This window comes from Prionailurus bengalensis, chromosome B2, assembly GCF_016509475.1.
Source record: "Prionailurus bengalensis isolate Pbe53 chromosome B2, Fcat_Pben_1.1_paternal_pri, whole genome shotgun sequence".
NCBI lineage: Eukaryota > Metazoa > Chordata > Mammalia > Carnivora > Felidae > Prionailurus > Prionailurus bengalensis.
This window is the reverse complement of record NC_057349.1, coordinates 53477691-53494182: the sequence shown is the minus strand read 5'-3', so window position 1 is coordinate 53494182 and position 16492 is coordinate 53477691. Positions and strand designations below refer to the sequence as shown.

General features: G+C 38.6%; 1 protein-coding gene across 20 annotated transcripts in view; it reads left to right on the top strand.

Annotated features, from left to right (window-relative positions):
- DST (dystonin) overlaps positions 1-16492 on the top strand; it is a 496232-nt gene that overhangs the window by 346852 nt on the left and 132888 nt on the right. For 11 of the 20 annotated variants that reach the window (XM_043591680.1, XM_043591701.1, XM_043591685.1 and 8 more), the window contains 9 exons: positions 2953-3081; positions 5264-5352; positions 6327-6462; positions 7542-9803; positions 9876-13100; positions 13228-13377; positions 13564-13779; positions 13967-14116; positions 15438-15671. In XM_043591680.1, coding sequence (XP_043447615.1) covers positions 2953-3081; positions 5264-5352; positions 6327-6462; positions 7542-9803; positions 9876-13100; positions 13228-13377; positions 13564-13779; positions 13967-14116; positions 15438-15671 — 6591 coding nt within the window. Of the gene's footprint in view, positions 1-4; positions 2847-2952; positions 3082-5263; positions 5353-6326; positions 6463-7541; positions 13101-13227; positions 13378-13563; positions 13780-13966; positions 14117-15437; positions 15672-16492 lie in introns of those variants that run through there. The other 9 variants (XM_043591694.1, XM_043591693.1, XM_043591697.1 and 6 more) reach the window with 3 other exon arrangements.

Here is a 16492-nt window from a genome sequence, read left to right as displayed (position 1 = left end):
ACAGATAGCTAAGAGCAAGCAGTATGATATGCACACAGAAGTCACCACATTAAAACAAGAAAAGAACCCAGGTCCCAGTGCTGAAGAATGGATGCTGGAAGGGTGCAGAGCATCCGGTGGACTCCAGAGAGAGTTTATTAAGAAAGGCTCAGAACGAGAGACCTTCCAGAATTTGGATGGCGATCATGTGTGTTCAGTTAGGGACGATGAATTTAAATTCCAAGGTCTCCGGCACACTGTGACCGCCAGGCAGTTGGTTGAAGCTAAGCTTCTGGACATGAAAACAGTAGAGCAGCTGCGACTTGGTCTCAAGACCGTTGGCGAAGTTCAGAAAACTCTTAGCAAGTTTTTGACGAGAGCCACCTCAATTGCAGGGCTTTATCTAGAATCCACAAAAGAAAAGATTTCATTTGCCTCGGCAGCCAAGAACATCATAATAGACAAAATGATGGCTTTAGCATTTTTAGAAGCTCAAGCCGCAACAGGCTTTATCATCAATCCCATTTCAGGTCAGACCTACTCTGTTGAAGATGCGATCCTTGAAGGAGTTATTGACCCCGAATTCAAAATTAGACTCCTTGAGGCAGAGAAGGCAGCCCTGGGGTATTCATATTCTTCTAAGACATTGTCAGTGTTCCAAGCTATGGAAAATAGAATGCTTGACAGACAGAAAGGTAAACATATGTTGGAGGCCCAGATTGCCAGTGGGGGCGTCATTGACCCTGTGAGAGGCATCCGCGTTCCTCCCGAAGTTGCTGTGCAGCAAGGCTTGTTAAATAATGCCATCCTCCAATTTTTACACGAGCCATCCAGCAACACGAGAGTTTTTCCTAATCCCAATAACAAGCAAGCTCTCTATTACTCAGAACTACTGCGGATGTGTGTGTTTGATGTAGATTGCCAGTGCTTTTTGTTTCCCTTCGGGGAGAGGAGCATTTCCAATCTCAATGTAGGGAAGACCCATAGGATTTCTGTAGTAGATATTAAAACAGGAGCAGAACTGACTGCATATGAGGCTTTCCAGAGAAACCTAATTGACAAAAGTACCTATCTTGAGCTTTCAGGGCAACAGTATCAGTGGAAGGAAGCCACGTTTTTTGAATCTTATGGGCATCCTTCTCATATGCTGACCGATACTAAAACAGGATTACAGTTCAATATCAATGAGGCTATCGAGCAGGGAACAGTTGACAAAGCCTTGGTCAAAAAGTACCAGGAAGGGCTCATCACACTTACCGAACTTGCCGACTCCCTGCTGAGCGGGCTGGTTCCCAAGAAGGATTTGCACAGTCCTATTGCGGGGTACTGGCTGACCACTACTGGGGAAAGGATCTCTGTCCTAAAGGCTTCCCGCAGAAATTTGGTCGACCGGATTACTGCCCTCAGATGCCTTGAAGCCCAAGTCAGCACAGGGGGCATAATTGATCCTCTCACCGGCAAAAAGTACCGAGTGGCAGAAGCTTTGCACAGAGGCCTTGTTGATGAGGGGTTTGCCCAGCAGCTGCGACAGTGTGACTTAGTAATCACGGGGATCGGCCATCCAGTCACTAACAAAGTGATGTCAGTGGCGGAGGCTGTGAATGCAAATATCATCAGTAAGGAAATGGGAATGAGATGTTTGGAATTCCAGTACTTGACCGGGGGGTTGATAGAGCCCCAGGTTCATTCCCGGCTGTCACTAGAAGAGGCTCTGCAAGTGGGTATTATAGATGTTTTCATTGCTACGAAACTCAAAGATCAAAAGTCCCATGTCAGAAATATAATATGCCCTCAAACAAAAAGAAAGTTGACATACAAAGAAGCTTTAGAAAAAGCTGATTTTGATTTCCACACAGGACTTAAACTCTTAGAAGTATCTGAACCTTTAATGACGGGAATTTCTAGCCTTTACTATTCTTCGTAATAGCACGTGTTTAAGTAACTGTGCATGGGGGTGATGCTGTCTACTTCATATCCATCCAGAGCATGACGACATGAGTTAAATAGACAGTCTAGCAACTATGTCACATACTCAAAAGGGCTGTTTATTTCTTGAGGGCTGGAAATGGCTGACTGTTCAGAAGAGAGAATAATTTTTAAATTGAGAGTCGCAAAATATTTACTCTTCTTCAAAATGGTTTCCTTTGGCTTTTAGGTTAGTCTTGTCTACCGCGCCCCCCCCCCAAAAGGTATTTTATCTAGAATATGGGGTAAACTTGATGAACTCCAGCAAGTTCATAGCATCCTTTCTTCAGAATTCCTCGTCACTGAATAGATCCAGCCTGAGGTTAGGGCTCCCATTTGTTAAGTGATCCATTACACTCATTGAAAGAGCACCTCAAAAAGCACCATAGAATCAAAGAGAAAGATGTAAATTTGTTCCCACATCCCTGAAGCTATTGTGTTTCAGATGGCCTTGAAAAGTGAAAAAGTTTTTAATTTTTCTGTACATTGTAACTTTCTTTACATATTAAATGTTTACCACAATCTCCCATTTCCAGGTGGACTCTGTAATTAAAAGTAACATTGTGTGTTGGAAAAGGGGGAAAGATTTTTCTTCATTCTGTGCATTTTTCATATGTATGTACACATTCACGCCTCTTTCAGCTTTCACTTGTTTGATACTTTTCTGTGAAGACAATTGTGATTGTAATGCGAATGCAAAGGCAGCAGCAATTCAGAGATCTTCTAGTGCTTCATGAATAAAATTGAGTTTATTTGTCATATTGGTAGACCAGCTGGGAGTTTAGACTGATGATTATAGAATGTCACAGCTTCCTTTGCCACCATAAACATTTTGGAAGTACATCTGCTATGTGGTGTGATAAACATGGTTAAGGAAATGAATAAAATACTCAGTAACCTGGTGTGATGAAAAAATATTTCTACATTCTTGTTTTCTGTGGAGAGGTCAGTTTCATAGCTCAATCATTTACTGGAATATATTTTTTTTTTACCACTCACACTTGTCAGAAGTCACTGGAAGAAGAAAAGAAAGAACATGTTGAAAAAGCCAAAGAATTACAGAAATGGGTATCAAATATCACCAAGACATTGAGAGATGACGAGAAGGCTGGAAAATCTCCCTTCTCTAAGCAAAAGGTATTCACTGAGGTTCTGGTTTAAACATAATAATGGTAGAATTTACTGAGTTGAAGCAGTCAAACTAAAAAAAACCACTTTAGTTCTTTACCTTAATTTTCCCCAATTTTATAGGCAATTACAATGATGGCCAGAGAGGTTAAACTTGCCCAAGGAATTACAGTATGCAGCAGAAGAGGTGTCTCTGATTCCAAAGCCTGAACTACATCTATTAGTCTTACTATTAGTGCTTCTTCCAATGGTTAGATCTGCTTCTTGATTATAGTGAAGAGAGTCGCTAAGGAGCAGAGTCATCCTATTTTGTGCCCAGATTAAATCCATGCACTCCTTATCATAAAGATATGGTCTCGTTCTCACAAAGGTTAACAAAAAGGTTCAGGAACAACGAATACAAACTATGATATCAACATTTTTGAGGATTTAATTTAGCTGTGCTTTGTATTTTACAAAGAAGTGTTCTCTAGTCAGTCACTGGAAATTCTAGATTATTTCCCGCACCTAAATGAATTCTTTTGTGCTGTGGGCTGTATTCTCCAGCTGCTCAGCACTAGTTGGATAGCTGCAGCTTGTGAGATGTTAGTGCTCCGTGATGGCCGTTGGAAGGTGCTACTTGAATCTCTCAGGGCATCGATAGCTAAGGTCCAGCGTTGATGATGCTGGCCTTGACACTGGAATTGAGGCTGTATTTAAAAAAAAAATAAGTTTCCACTAAGTTAAGCAGCATTTTTCTCAACTTGCCCTCCTGCCGCTGCCTGACCCTAGGAAATGATGGGGCTCTCATTAGCTTCCTCTTCTAGCTTTGCATCAGTGTTCAGTTGTCATCAGTTGAAACAGACATTATTGACATAATTAAATAGAAAACTTCAGTGTCTTGTCTAATTTTGCCTGTGATATGAGGGCAGATGTAACTTATCTGCGGTTCCCCTTAGAGAAGTATATAGACCCAAGTATATACTTGGATTAGTATTCAACTGAAATAAAGCCATATTAGCTCATAGTCTTACATACTGCATTTCATATTAGTGTGGAAGAAATCAGAAGTTGGCAAGCAATTACATTTGGTGTCTGAAACCCCAAACCGTCAAAGCAACTTTATACAAATATTTAGCTTAAACTATTTTCTCCTTTTCCCCCCTATCAGAGAAAGAACTAAAATATGAACATAAACCTTAGCAAGGATTTCTTGGGGGAACAAGTTTCTTTTGAGAAATGTGGATGATAAACCTTGGTATTTTCTTATTCTGCACTTTTAAATTGCCCAAAACTTCACTAAATTCGTTTTACTGGATTTAGTAGACACTTTTTAAATGCAGATCATGCCCAAAATCCTACATCTCTAATAAAGATTGCCTTTGTGTCAAGTGAAATTTAAGGGAATTTGATGTGAGTAATAAATGTGTGTATTAAAAATCATTATGGCTTCATGATTACCTGTAGTCATGAAAAAAACAGACTTTAAGTTGACTTTGTTCTGAATAGAGTACATTGGGAGAAAATAGACTTTTCATTTGCCCATCATTTCCTCTCATTTCTGCTTGTTTAAAAGACTAACAGTCCATTTCTGAAAGTATTCAGAAGTAATACACTGCGTAATTGGGAAAAAATGTTACAACTTCTTGCTTTTCCCTAAACAGATAAATTTTATTCCTCTTTCATAGATGAATTTTGCAAAGTTTAGAAATCGAAAATATTTAATCTTGGTCTGCATATCTACAGATTAATGCTTTCACCATAATTTTTTTTCAAAAAGAGCAGGGTATACAAGAGCATGGGAGAAAGAAGACACTCTTTTGGAGTAGTGTTCCACGTTCATGTATCTTTTTGATGCAAGGATGACGTTGGGCCAGTGAAAAATCTCTGGCCACTTGGGATGTTAAGGCAACCTTTATTCACTGTTGGGCTGTGACAAATGCGACAACCATATGATGTAGTAGTATTATTGCCTATGAAAATGATGGCATTATGGTTAGAGAGAGAGACTTTCCCTAATTGGCATTCTAAATAAAGTACTCTTCTTATTCAGGCCTGTACACTGGTAATCACTGATTGGTTATTGACTTGTGCCACCCAGAAAGTAGTCCCTTCATCTGGATCTTAATTAAAACTTGATTAATGTTTAAAAATTACTATTTTCTAGTCTTGATGAGGGGGAGAGTTTGAGCATGTTTTCTTAACCTTGCAGATTTCCAGTGAAGAAATATCAACCAAGAAGGAACAATTATCTGAAGCACTTCAAACCATGCAGCTGTTTTTGGCAAAACATGGAGACAAGTATGTTGGTTTTTATTAGCTCTTTTATTCAACATAGAGAAGTGATGTTAATGTTCAACAAAGCAAAAGATGATAAATTTTAATTGAGGTTTAAAAAATGGAAGCCAATTAGAAATTTACTTAATATAATAACATACAACTATAAACTTAGCAATTTAATTGTCACTTTTAGTCACGTCTAGTGTTTACCAAAACCCTGAAATGTACCTATTATTCCCAGATATTAGTGAGAAGGAAATGAGTTCAGGGAGATTAAAGATCAGTAGCTAGTGAGTAGTAAAGATTCTAAGGCAAGAGTAATTCTAAGTAGTATTCTCTGTGACTTTACTTTTCCGAAAATGTGTGTGGATATATTGTTCACTTTCTTTGCTGAGACTTGCAGCAACCTGATTTTCCATAGTTTGGTCCCACTTTTTCCAAAAGAGCACTTCATTTATTTCAGCTAGTGCCTCAGGCAGGGAAGAAATCTATCCTTTTCTTAAATCCTTTTTGGGGCTGTCCCCAGGATCATTCCACAATGACTTTGTTTTGTACCTTAGAGAATCAGGTTAATCTCCTTGTAATTTTTTTATCTTTATTCATACTTCAGCCTGAACAAGTTTCATCTTGAGTAATGGTATCTTTCTGTCCCATTTCTGTGTTGGAACTAACAGTAGGATATTTCCCTCTGTCGGGTAACAGCAATTGTTATTTTAGAAATGTGTATATGCTGGAGAAGTGCTGATCTATTAATTCATATCCTTTCCTCCAGTCTGTTTCTCAGGCAAGAGAAGGATTCCTGGATGTGTAAGGGCCATTCTTAATTTTCATACACAGTCATTCTGAGACTTGAGCAATCTGTATCTTAGGGTTTATTTTATGACCACGTGCTTATTTAGAAAAGGATTCTACTTTGCAAAATCATTGAGCCTAATATGTCGTCTTCATCACTTGAAGCCTTGCATTCCTTTTTTCATACTTTCTGGTTATTTTAGAATGACAGATGAAGAAAGAAATGAATTGGAAAAACAAGTGAAATCTCTTCAAGAAAGTTATAATTCATTGTTCAGTGAATCTCTGAAACAACTACAAGAATCACAAACCTTAAGAGATACAAAGGTAGAGGAGAAGGTAATATAATTTTTTTAAAACACGATGCTCTTTCAAGATTCTTAGCTTTACTGCATGGTTGTAGAAATATATGTCAATGAGGAAGAAATGACCTTGGATTTGTGCACATGGAAAAAACATGGATGGAATTTATCTAACTATTTAGAGATCTCAGTGTTGTGTATTAATGCAGTCCTACACTTGCCGTCATCAGTTTCTGTGACATCTTAATCTCTGCCTTGCATGGTAAAAGAAAAGAATCATTCATTTTTCTAACTCTTCTCTTTAAAAGCCATTCGTCTGCTATATTAGGTATTTTACTACGTATAAAGTAACCTTGAGTCATCTCTAAAGATGACATTGGAATGTTAGGAACTTTTTTGATTTTTAGAGATAACCATGAGATTTATTTGAGTGAAACTGGGCCATCTGCCATGGTGAGGATGCCCTAGCATCTTCTTACAATATAACAGAAATCGCTTAAAATTTGGCCTGTCCTTAAACTTTTGAAACGTGACAATACATATTCACAATTTGCAACACAATATTCAGTATTGAAAAAGTTATCTTTATATTCAATTTCCTTACTCCCTGGAATACTTTACACACTACTTGTCACATTTTGGGGGTATGTAACAATTTTTCTGGTTCATTTTTACTGTCTGCGAACAAGGTCTGTATGCTGTAAACATCAATAGCATGGGGTTTGATACTCTCTTTCATGTCAGTCGACTAATCCCACCCAGTTGCAGAGAGCATGATTTGCCTTCTTAGGTATGTGTTCTGTTTTCTCACTATCATCATTTACTCTGTTGTGTCCTCACTAACCTTGTTAATGTACATAATATTAAGTTTTCAATTCACAGATGCATGTTGTTTTCAAAGCTTTTATCACATCCTGTGCTGTTGAATAGATCACTGACATAGATCACTTGTGCATTTGAGCTGCCTAACATTCACAGCATTGCTGCGCCTTGGTAAGTAGAGGATTTTCATGTTGAAGTGTATTATTTATTTAAAAAAATGCCAACTAAGTTTCATGAAATTCTGCCCACCCTTGGCTCACACACTGACCTGAGAATTTTGTATTTTCCTTTCAGCTGGCTAAAGTGATTGCAGGCACCCTTGATGAGACAACTGGAGAAGTCCTGTCAGTCTTTCAGGCAGTTTTAAGAGGCCTTATTGACTATGACACAGGAATCAGGTTGCTTGAGACACAGCTGATGATTTCTGGTCTGATTTCACCAGAATTAAGAAAATGCTTTGACCTCCAAGATGCCGAAAGTCATGGCCTTATTGATGAACAAGTTTTATGCCAACTCAAAGAACTAAATCAAGCAAAGGAGATCATTTCCACCATGTCATCTACCACAATTCCAGTGCTGGAAGCTTTGGCTCAAGGCATGATATCAGAATCTATGGCCGTCAGAGTGCTTGAGATACTACTTTCCACTGGCTTTCTAGTTATTCCAGCCACCGGAGAACAGCTGACCCTACAGAAGGCTTTCCAACAGAACTTGGTTTCTTCAGCGTTATTTTCTAAAGTCCTGGAGAGGCAAAATATGTGTAAGGATCTTATTGACCCCTGCACCGCTGAGAAGGTGTCTTTAGTAGATATTATACAGAGAAGTATTCTACAGGAAAACACTGGGATGCGGCTTCTACCTGTGAGACCACAAGAAGGAGGTAGAATAACATTAAAATGTGGAAGAAACATAAGCATTTTAAGGGCGGCTCATGAAGGTCTCATAGACCGGGAAACCATGTTTAGGTTATTAGGCGCACAGCTGCTTTCTGGAGGTCTGATCAATTGCAATTCTGGTCAGAGAATGACTGTTGAAGAAGCTTTGATGGAAGGGGTGATTGACAGAGACACGGCTAACAGTATTCTCACATATCAGGTTCAAACAGGTGGAATCATCCACTCAAATCCTGCTAAACGTTTAACCGTGGATGAAGCAGTCCAGTGTGATCTCATAACTTCGAGCAGTGCTCTTTTGGTACTAGAGGCTCAGCGAGGCTATGTGGGACTCATCTGGCCTCACTCTGGTGAAATATTTCCTACATCTTCTTCCTTGCAGCAAGAATTGATTACAAATGAATTGGCATACAAAATCCTGAATGGCAGGCAGAAAATAGCTGCTCTTTATATTCCAGAAACTTCTCAAGTCATTGGTTTGGATGTTGCTAAGCAGCTGGGAATTATAGATAATAACACGGCATCGATTTTAAAAAGTATAATACTGCCTGATAAAATGCCAGATTTGGGAGATTTAGAAGCTTGTAAAAATGCCAGAAGATGGCTCTCTTTTTGTAAATTCCAACCATCCACAGTCCAAGATTACAGGCAAGAAGAGGATGTTTTTGATGGAGAAGAGCCAGTGGCAACTCAGAGCTCGGAACAAACTAAAAAATTATTCCTGTCTTATTTGATGATAAATAGCTATATGGATGCAAACACAGGGCAGAGGCTTTTGTTATACGATGGAGACTTGAATGAAGCTGTTGGTATGCTACTGGAAGGCTCTAGTGCCGAGTTTGAGGACACACCCGTAAAAGAATGTCTTGATGTCTTAGGACTCCCTGGTGTATTTCTGAATAATGCTCCAAGTAGAGGAAGGGATGACAGTGTAGCTTCACTGACTAGTTTTGATAAATGTTATTGCAGAGAACCTAAGTGTAAAGAAATCCCTGAGGAGAGAAAGAATGCCGTAGATGAAGAGTTTAATGAAATGGGAAATAACATTACCAGTAGTGAATTTCATCAGTCAGAAAACCTGGCAAATATAATAGCAACTGATCATAAAGTTAAGAATTCATCCAGTGTGCATGTTCCCAATTCTGTATCGTGTTTAACACAGCCTGGACTTGTACCAGTTAGCATGCTTAGACAAGACTCTGAAAACAAAAACTGTGAAAATCAAAGTCAAGTTGGAATAAATGAAGATGCAGGTGAATGTAGTCATTCTAAACATACTCAAAACTTTGCAAGTGACTCGATAACAAATCCTATTATGAAATCAAAAACTAGTAGAACCAGTGATTTGAATGAAAAAGAGAATGAAGATAATATAAGCAGGGATTTGACAACCTTTGACTATTCTCCCAGGCTGAGTGCCTTGCTAAGTCATGATAAACTGAGGAATGATCAGGAAAGTCTTAATGATTTACATACCACAGAGAGCCATGGAAACAAATGTAAAGACTCTACTTTGTCATTCAGTGACCAAACCATGTTATCGGGTCAAAGAATGGGAGAAAAGTTTCAAGACCAGTTTCTGGGAATTGCAGCTATCAATATCAGTTTACAGGGAGAACACTGTCAACAAAATCCTTTAAATACAGGTGACAGTGATCCTCAGGTACCATCTCACAATGATAAATATAATTCAGATATTTATGGTGAGGATGAAGAACCGCACGCTGCTTCTCAGGTACCATCTCACAATGATAAATATAATTCAGATATTTATGGTGAGGATGAAGAACCGCACGCTGCTTCTCAGCAGAAACCTGAAGCCGGGAAAAATGAGTCCCAAGTGGAAGAGTACTCCTGTGCCACAACTCCACAGGGTGACACTGATAATGCCAACCCATCTCGTATCTGTGGTACATCGCTGCTTGAAGAAACTATCTGCGCCGGTGACTATGAGACGTCACTGCTGGATGATCAGCACAGTGTGACAGAAACAGACACAGATAGTGATGATGATTTTTATGATACCCCCTTGTTTGAAGACGACGACCATGATTCTCTGCTTCTTGAAGGTGATGATTGTGATTGTCTACAGCCTGAGGACTATGCCACACTGCAAGAGGAAAATGATGGGGCTGCTCCTCCTGGTGATGTTTTTTATGATGTTTCAAAAGAGATTGAAAATTCTGTGATGACCCAGGGAGCACTGGTTGATAGCTTAAGTGTGAGGGAGGACACACGGTCTCCTCAGGGTTTTCTCACAGGTACTGAGAAAGCTGAATTCGATTCTGGTGAAAGAGTACGCTCAAATTCAGCTGACTCAGACAAGGACAATGGACAGTTGCTGGAAACTGTATCAGAAAGTGAAAGCGCAAACAGCCTTGAAGGTGATGAGTGTGACTCGTTGGCTGATTATGAAATTGTAGAGGGAAAAAAGAGCTTCAGTGCTTCTCTAACATTTGATGACACTGGGTGTTGGAGAAGGAGACAAGAAGAACATATAGCTGAACAAGAATTTAAATCTGATACTGAGCATTTAGATTCTGTGCAAAGTGAAGAAAGTTATGGGTATTATGTATGTGACAGTAATGAGCAGGATGATGATGACAATTCTGATGATGATGATGATGGTGACGGTGAAGAAGGAGTAGAAGGCGAAAATGGAAAGCCCCCATACCAAGATGAGGGTATGAATAGCCAGCTGCGTGCCACCACAGTAAGTGAAAAGGAAAACGGTCGTGAAAATCAAAGTGTTACTAAAGTAATTCTCCCGGATAAAGCGCACAACTACAGTTGTTCAGAAAAACAGCAAAGTGTAAATGTTTTACAACTAGAATCAACTAGTAAAAATAGCTTAGTTACTGAAAGAAGCAACCTTCCAGAATGTACACCCGAGGCTGTTGGAAAAAGCAAAGAAGACCTGTTGAATCATGACATGGCTCTTAAGGATATATTGCTGACTATCACTAAAGACACTGAATCAGAAAACACCTCTGGCTCTGTAGGTGTTTTAAATAATACTAATACCTGTTCGACTTCTGAAGTAGATAAGGATCCCATGAATGTAAAGTTTCAGTTGATTCAAGAGCCAGAGTCTACTGACACTGTGAAAGGTGGAGATCAGTATTTTGAGAATGTGACCGTTCAAGACTCCTCTCCTTTTGATAAAATCATTTGTCCTGAGCCTGATTTAACAGGAAAACCTGCTGAGGAAAGCCATTTGTCATCCGTAGCCTGTGTAAGTGCCAAAGATCATCAAGTACCTGAAAGAGGCCTAGTTAAAAAGAACAGTGACCAAAATGGTATACTAATAGAAGATGAAACATATGTTCATAAAATGTGCTCAGGTAAAGGAGATGTGCTTAGAGAAGGGCTACAAGAAGAGAGTAGGTCTCTCAGACCTCTGCCTGGTGAAAGTACAAGGAAGAATCTTGATTTAGTGAATGATCAATTTCCATTTCCACCAGTCACAGATAGTGAAGAACATAATGTGAAAGGAAGCCTGAAAAAAACAACTGTAACTCTTGCAGATGAACCACAGAATCTACAAACAGTGGTCAGCAAAAGTCCTGTTCAGTTTGAGAATCTTGAAGAGATATTTGAATCCTCAATTTCCAAAGTGATCAGTGATGACATTCTTTCAGACATTCCATTGTCTGAAGGGAATACAGATACTGAGAAAGATTCATTCACTGATGGACCTGACAAAGAATCTGACCTGTTCACGTATTTAAAACATTGTGCCAAAGATGTAAAAGCAAAAGATGTATTGAAACCAAATGGAGATATACCAAGCTGTGTTCTAATGGCTTCCCCTGCTGTGAAAGAAGACATACAGTTCGGAATAAATAATGCAAAAGAGAAGACAGCTCTTACCCAGGAAGTCTCACCTCTAAATGAGACAGCCCAACAGAATGATCTTTGTAGTAACGAAAGTGCCTCAGAAGGGGGAACAGAAGTTGGTCACTTCACACCAGAAAGGAATGAAAGCGCACTTTCAATCTTTCCTCTTAAAAACGTGGAAGACTTTGGGGAAAATACTGATTTTGTGTCACCAGAACTCTGCACAAATGTGATAAGAAATGATAACTCCAGTAACCCTTTAAGCACGGACTACTTATTTTCAGAAATTCACGGTAAGATGGAAGCAATTGAGCAACAGCAGCAAAAAGAACAAGCTTTGTCTCTAGGACTCCAAGAAAAGGAGGTTCACATTCCTGAGTCATCTCAAGTATTTGTTGAGGGTGTAGAAAGTAGATTGGAAGAAGGTCCTATGAATCCTCAAGAAGTTGGAGAATCTCTAGTCTGTTCAGACACTGAAATTCTAATTCAAAGCTTAATTAAAAGGGTAAACACATTACAGTTGGCAAAAGAAGCATCTAGTGTGCCCAGTGATTCTAAAATTGGTGACTGTTCTAGAGTTTCCCCCATGAATAACTCACCAGAACTAAAAGCAGAGAGTAGAGATGATCCATTCTGTATTGCCAATCTTAAGTCTGAGTTTCTCCTTAATATACTTAAGCAGAATGAGTATAGCCAGAAAATTACTGGAGCATTTGAATTGATGAAAGAATTAACCCAGATGGAGTATGAGCTCGAGAAAAGAGGTATTACATCCAAAGTACTTCCATTGCAACTTGAAAATATTTTCTATAAGCTGCTTGCTGACACATATTCAGAGAAAGTAGAACAGGTCAGAGACCTGAATCAAAAATCATCCACTGCTACTGAGGTTGTGGATGAAAAGTCACACATTCTTGATGATCTTAAAGGTGAAGAAGGAAACCACTGTTCCCGTAATTTACAAAACCTAAAAGATACCGGACTTGAAAACCCGACTGCGTGTGCATCGGCATTGCCGAGTGATGAGAAGCTGGGGGAGCTATGCAGTGATATCACAGAACATCTGGAAAGTATTTCAGGGTCAAAACGAGTGACTTCAGGAGATAGCTCAATGGAACAAGTAAGTTGATATTACATTTCAAATGGCAGTAGCTGCATGAAGCATTTGGGAATAATCCCATTTATTTTATTTGCTTTGAAAAACTATGTAAAGGCTATTGATTTAACATGTCCAAATTTGTGTTTAGTTTTCCAGTGAGTTACAGCAGTGTTTACAGCACACATCAAAAATGCACGAGTATTTGGCTTTACTTCAAAATATGAAGCCCCCATTAGACAACCAGGAGTCTCTGGATAATAATCTGGAAACATTGAGGAACCAACTTAAACAGTTAGAGGTGAGAACTGTCTGCTGCCTATTATGAATGGTAGTCAGCTGGTGTTAATTAGGAAAAAATAAGCATTGTGCTTATTTTATTTATTATATTCTAAATATGTAATATGCTACATATGCTATTACATATAAAATAATAGTTATATTTGTGTTTCTCACTGAATAGTTCTGGGATATATATTTTTTGCAGACATTTGAATTGGGATTGGCTCCAATTGCTGTTATTTTAAGAAAAGACATGAAGTTGGCCGAAGAGTTTTTAAACTCCCTTCCCAGTGACTTCCCCAGAGAACAGCTTGAGGAATTGAGTCTAGGCCACCAAAGTTTGCAGACTGCTTTCTCTTCCCTCAGCAGTGTGTCTTCAGAAAGGATGAAACGCGTCACGCTCGCGATTGACTCTGAAATGGTAGGCATTGAAACTGTTCACGCTGAGTCAGAATTTGAGTCTTGAAGAGAATTTTGATTGTTTGAAAATTTAGTCATAAGATGAAGTCTTTTATTTTCATACTATTAGCCCTTGAAACAGAACCATTTTTTGTAGGAATTCAAAATTTGGGGATTGACAGAAATGAACACGCAATTTTATTTTCTAGTCTAAACTAGCAGTTTCCCATGAAGAGTTTCTGCAGAAACTTGAGTTGTTCTCACATTGGATATCAGAGAAGAACAAATCTGTGAAGGATATTGAGATTATGAATGTTCAAGATACTGAACATGTGAAGAAAAGTTTGCAACTTCTCAAGGCAAGTATCAAAATAAATGAGATGAAGTGCATTGAAAAACCTCCATATTAAAAAATTTCTTTTAATGTTTATTTTTGAGAGAGAGACACACAGAGTGTGAGTGGGGGAGGGGCACAGAGAGAGGCCCAGGCTCCAGGCTCTGAGCTGTCAGCACAGAGCCCCACATGAGCTCACAAACTGTGACATCATGACCTGATCTGAGGTCAGATGTTCAACCAACTGAGCCACCCAGGCACCCCCATTTTTAAAAAAAAATTTTTTTTTTCTAAAAACTTCTGGGTTTAAGATAATAAATGTGTAGGGGCACCTGGGTGGCTCAGTCAGTTGAGCATCCAACTCTGCATTTTGACTCAGGTCACGATCTTACAGTTTGTGAGTTCGAGCCCTGTGTCGGCCTCTGCACTGACAGTGTGGAGCCTGCTTGGGATTCTCTCTCTCCCTCTCTCTGCTCCTCCCCCCCCCACCCCTCAAAATAAGTAAACATTAAAAAACTTAAAAAATAAATAAAATAACAAATGTGTAGAACAAAACATGACTGCTAAATCTAAAATGATTATTTCCTTTCTTTGTCTCTAGAAGATGTTTGTGTCACACACGTTTATGGTTATACACACAACTGTAAAATAATCACAACTTTGTGGATGTCTTTCTGATGCTGTTCCAATTGCCTTACCACTCTCTTCCCACCACTTACATCTTGAAATTTGTATTTATTTATTAGTCACATAAATACATAATAGTTAAATTATTCTTATAAATACATCATAGTTAAGTAGTATTTATGTACTGGTCACTTTTGTCATGGCTTTTTTTTCTCCCCAAGTTCTTAATTTGAATGGCATCCCTCATGAATGATGCTTAGGCTCCTGGCCGGTGAGTCAGAAACTGAAATTCTAACTCATTGAATTTATGTTTCAAATTCTCCATTGGCTTTTTTATGAGCAACCATAAATATATGGATATTGTAAATATTAGCAAGTAATAGTTTAATGTTGATTTCCCCCTTTAACGTGCCATGTATATGTAAGTTGGGTCTTTGTTTTTTGTTGAGTTACATTTTAAATGTAATGTGGCAGGCAAGATTAAAATGTTCTTACAGGTGTTGTCTTTCCATATAATATTAATTACCAAAGTACTGAAATAATTTTATCATTGCTGTCTGTTACTAGGTGATGAATAGATTTTTGATTAAACAAATCATGAAAAATGTCAATAAAACCTTCAGTCCATGATATAAGAAACATATTTTAAAAATATTATTGATGTAAACTTTATATTATGGCTTAGCTCCCTTTTGTACCTTGTACTGTTTTGTTCACAGAATGTGTTAAAAGACCTTGGACCTACCAAAGTGCAGCTGGAGACCACGGCTTTTGATGTACAGTTCTTCATTTCGGAATATGCACAAGACCTGTCTCCCAACCAAAGCAAACAACTGCTGAGGCTGTTAAATACAACTCAGAAGTGTTTTCTTGATGTACAGGAATCAGTAACTACCCAGGTGGAACGTTTAGAGACTCAGTTACAGCTAGAACAAGATCTTGATGATCAGAAGGTTTGCCTTTCTTTGTCGAGTTGGCATTCTTTGTTTTTAGTTCTTCCGTGCGAAACCCGTAATGAGGATACCTAAGGATCATGGTGTAATATGCAAAGGCAATATGGAAAGGCAGTTAATGGAGAGGGTTAATGTAGAGATCCTGGAGTATACAACAATATTGTTTTCCATAATAATGCTATAGTTAATTTTGATTTTTTGTGACTCCTTGAAACTACTGTTTTCAAGTGGGAGTCTTGATTTTTTTTTTTTCCGTGTAGTAGGAAATATGGAAGTACTCAGAAATTTCGATAAATTGATGAACATATGGATAAAGAAGGTTACGGTGTCTTCTTCCTCTGGGAGGCAGTATGCCACGGCAGTGCAAAGTGTGGGCTGTGGAGCCAGACTGCTTAGTGTGTCCCAGCTGCACCCAGATGGGTGTGGTCTAGGGCAAGCCGCTCAACCACCATTTTCTCAGTGATAAACTGGAAATAATCACTGTGCTTACCTGGGTAGGATTGTGAGCATCAATAAAAAAATGAATATAAAATACTTAGTGCTTGCCTGGTATGTGTTAGGCTCCTAGGAAACATGATCAGTGGCTATCAGATGAATAACTAGTGTATGAGTAATAGGAAAGTGAAAAATGCAAGTATTAGTATTGACTTACTAAATTCATCTGTTAGTTTAGTGAATTATATTAGAATATACATCTAATAACAATAATGAGCAAATGGGTGGGAATGGAATTAGGCATAGTGGTTGAGTAAAAATATTGCATGCAAATGCTTTTGTTATTTCTTGAAGCACCTAGGTTTTGTCTCTAGCATGATAACCTA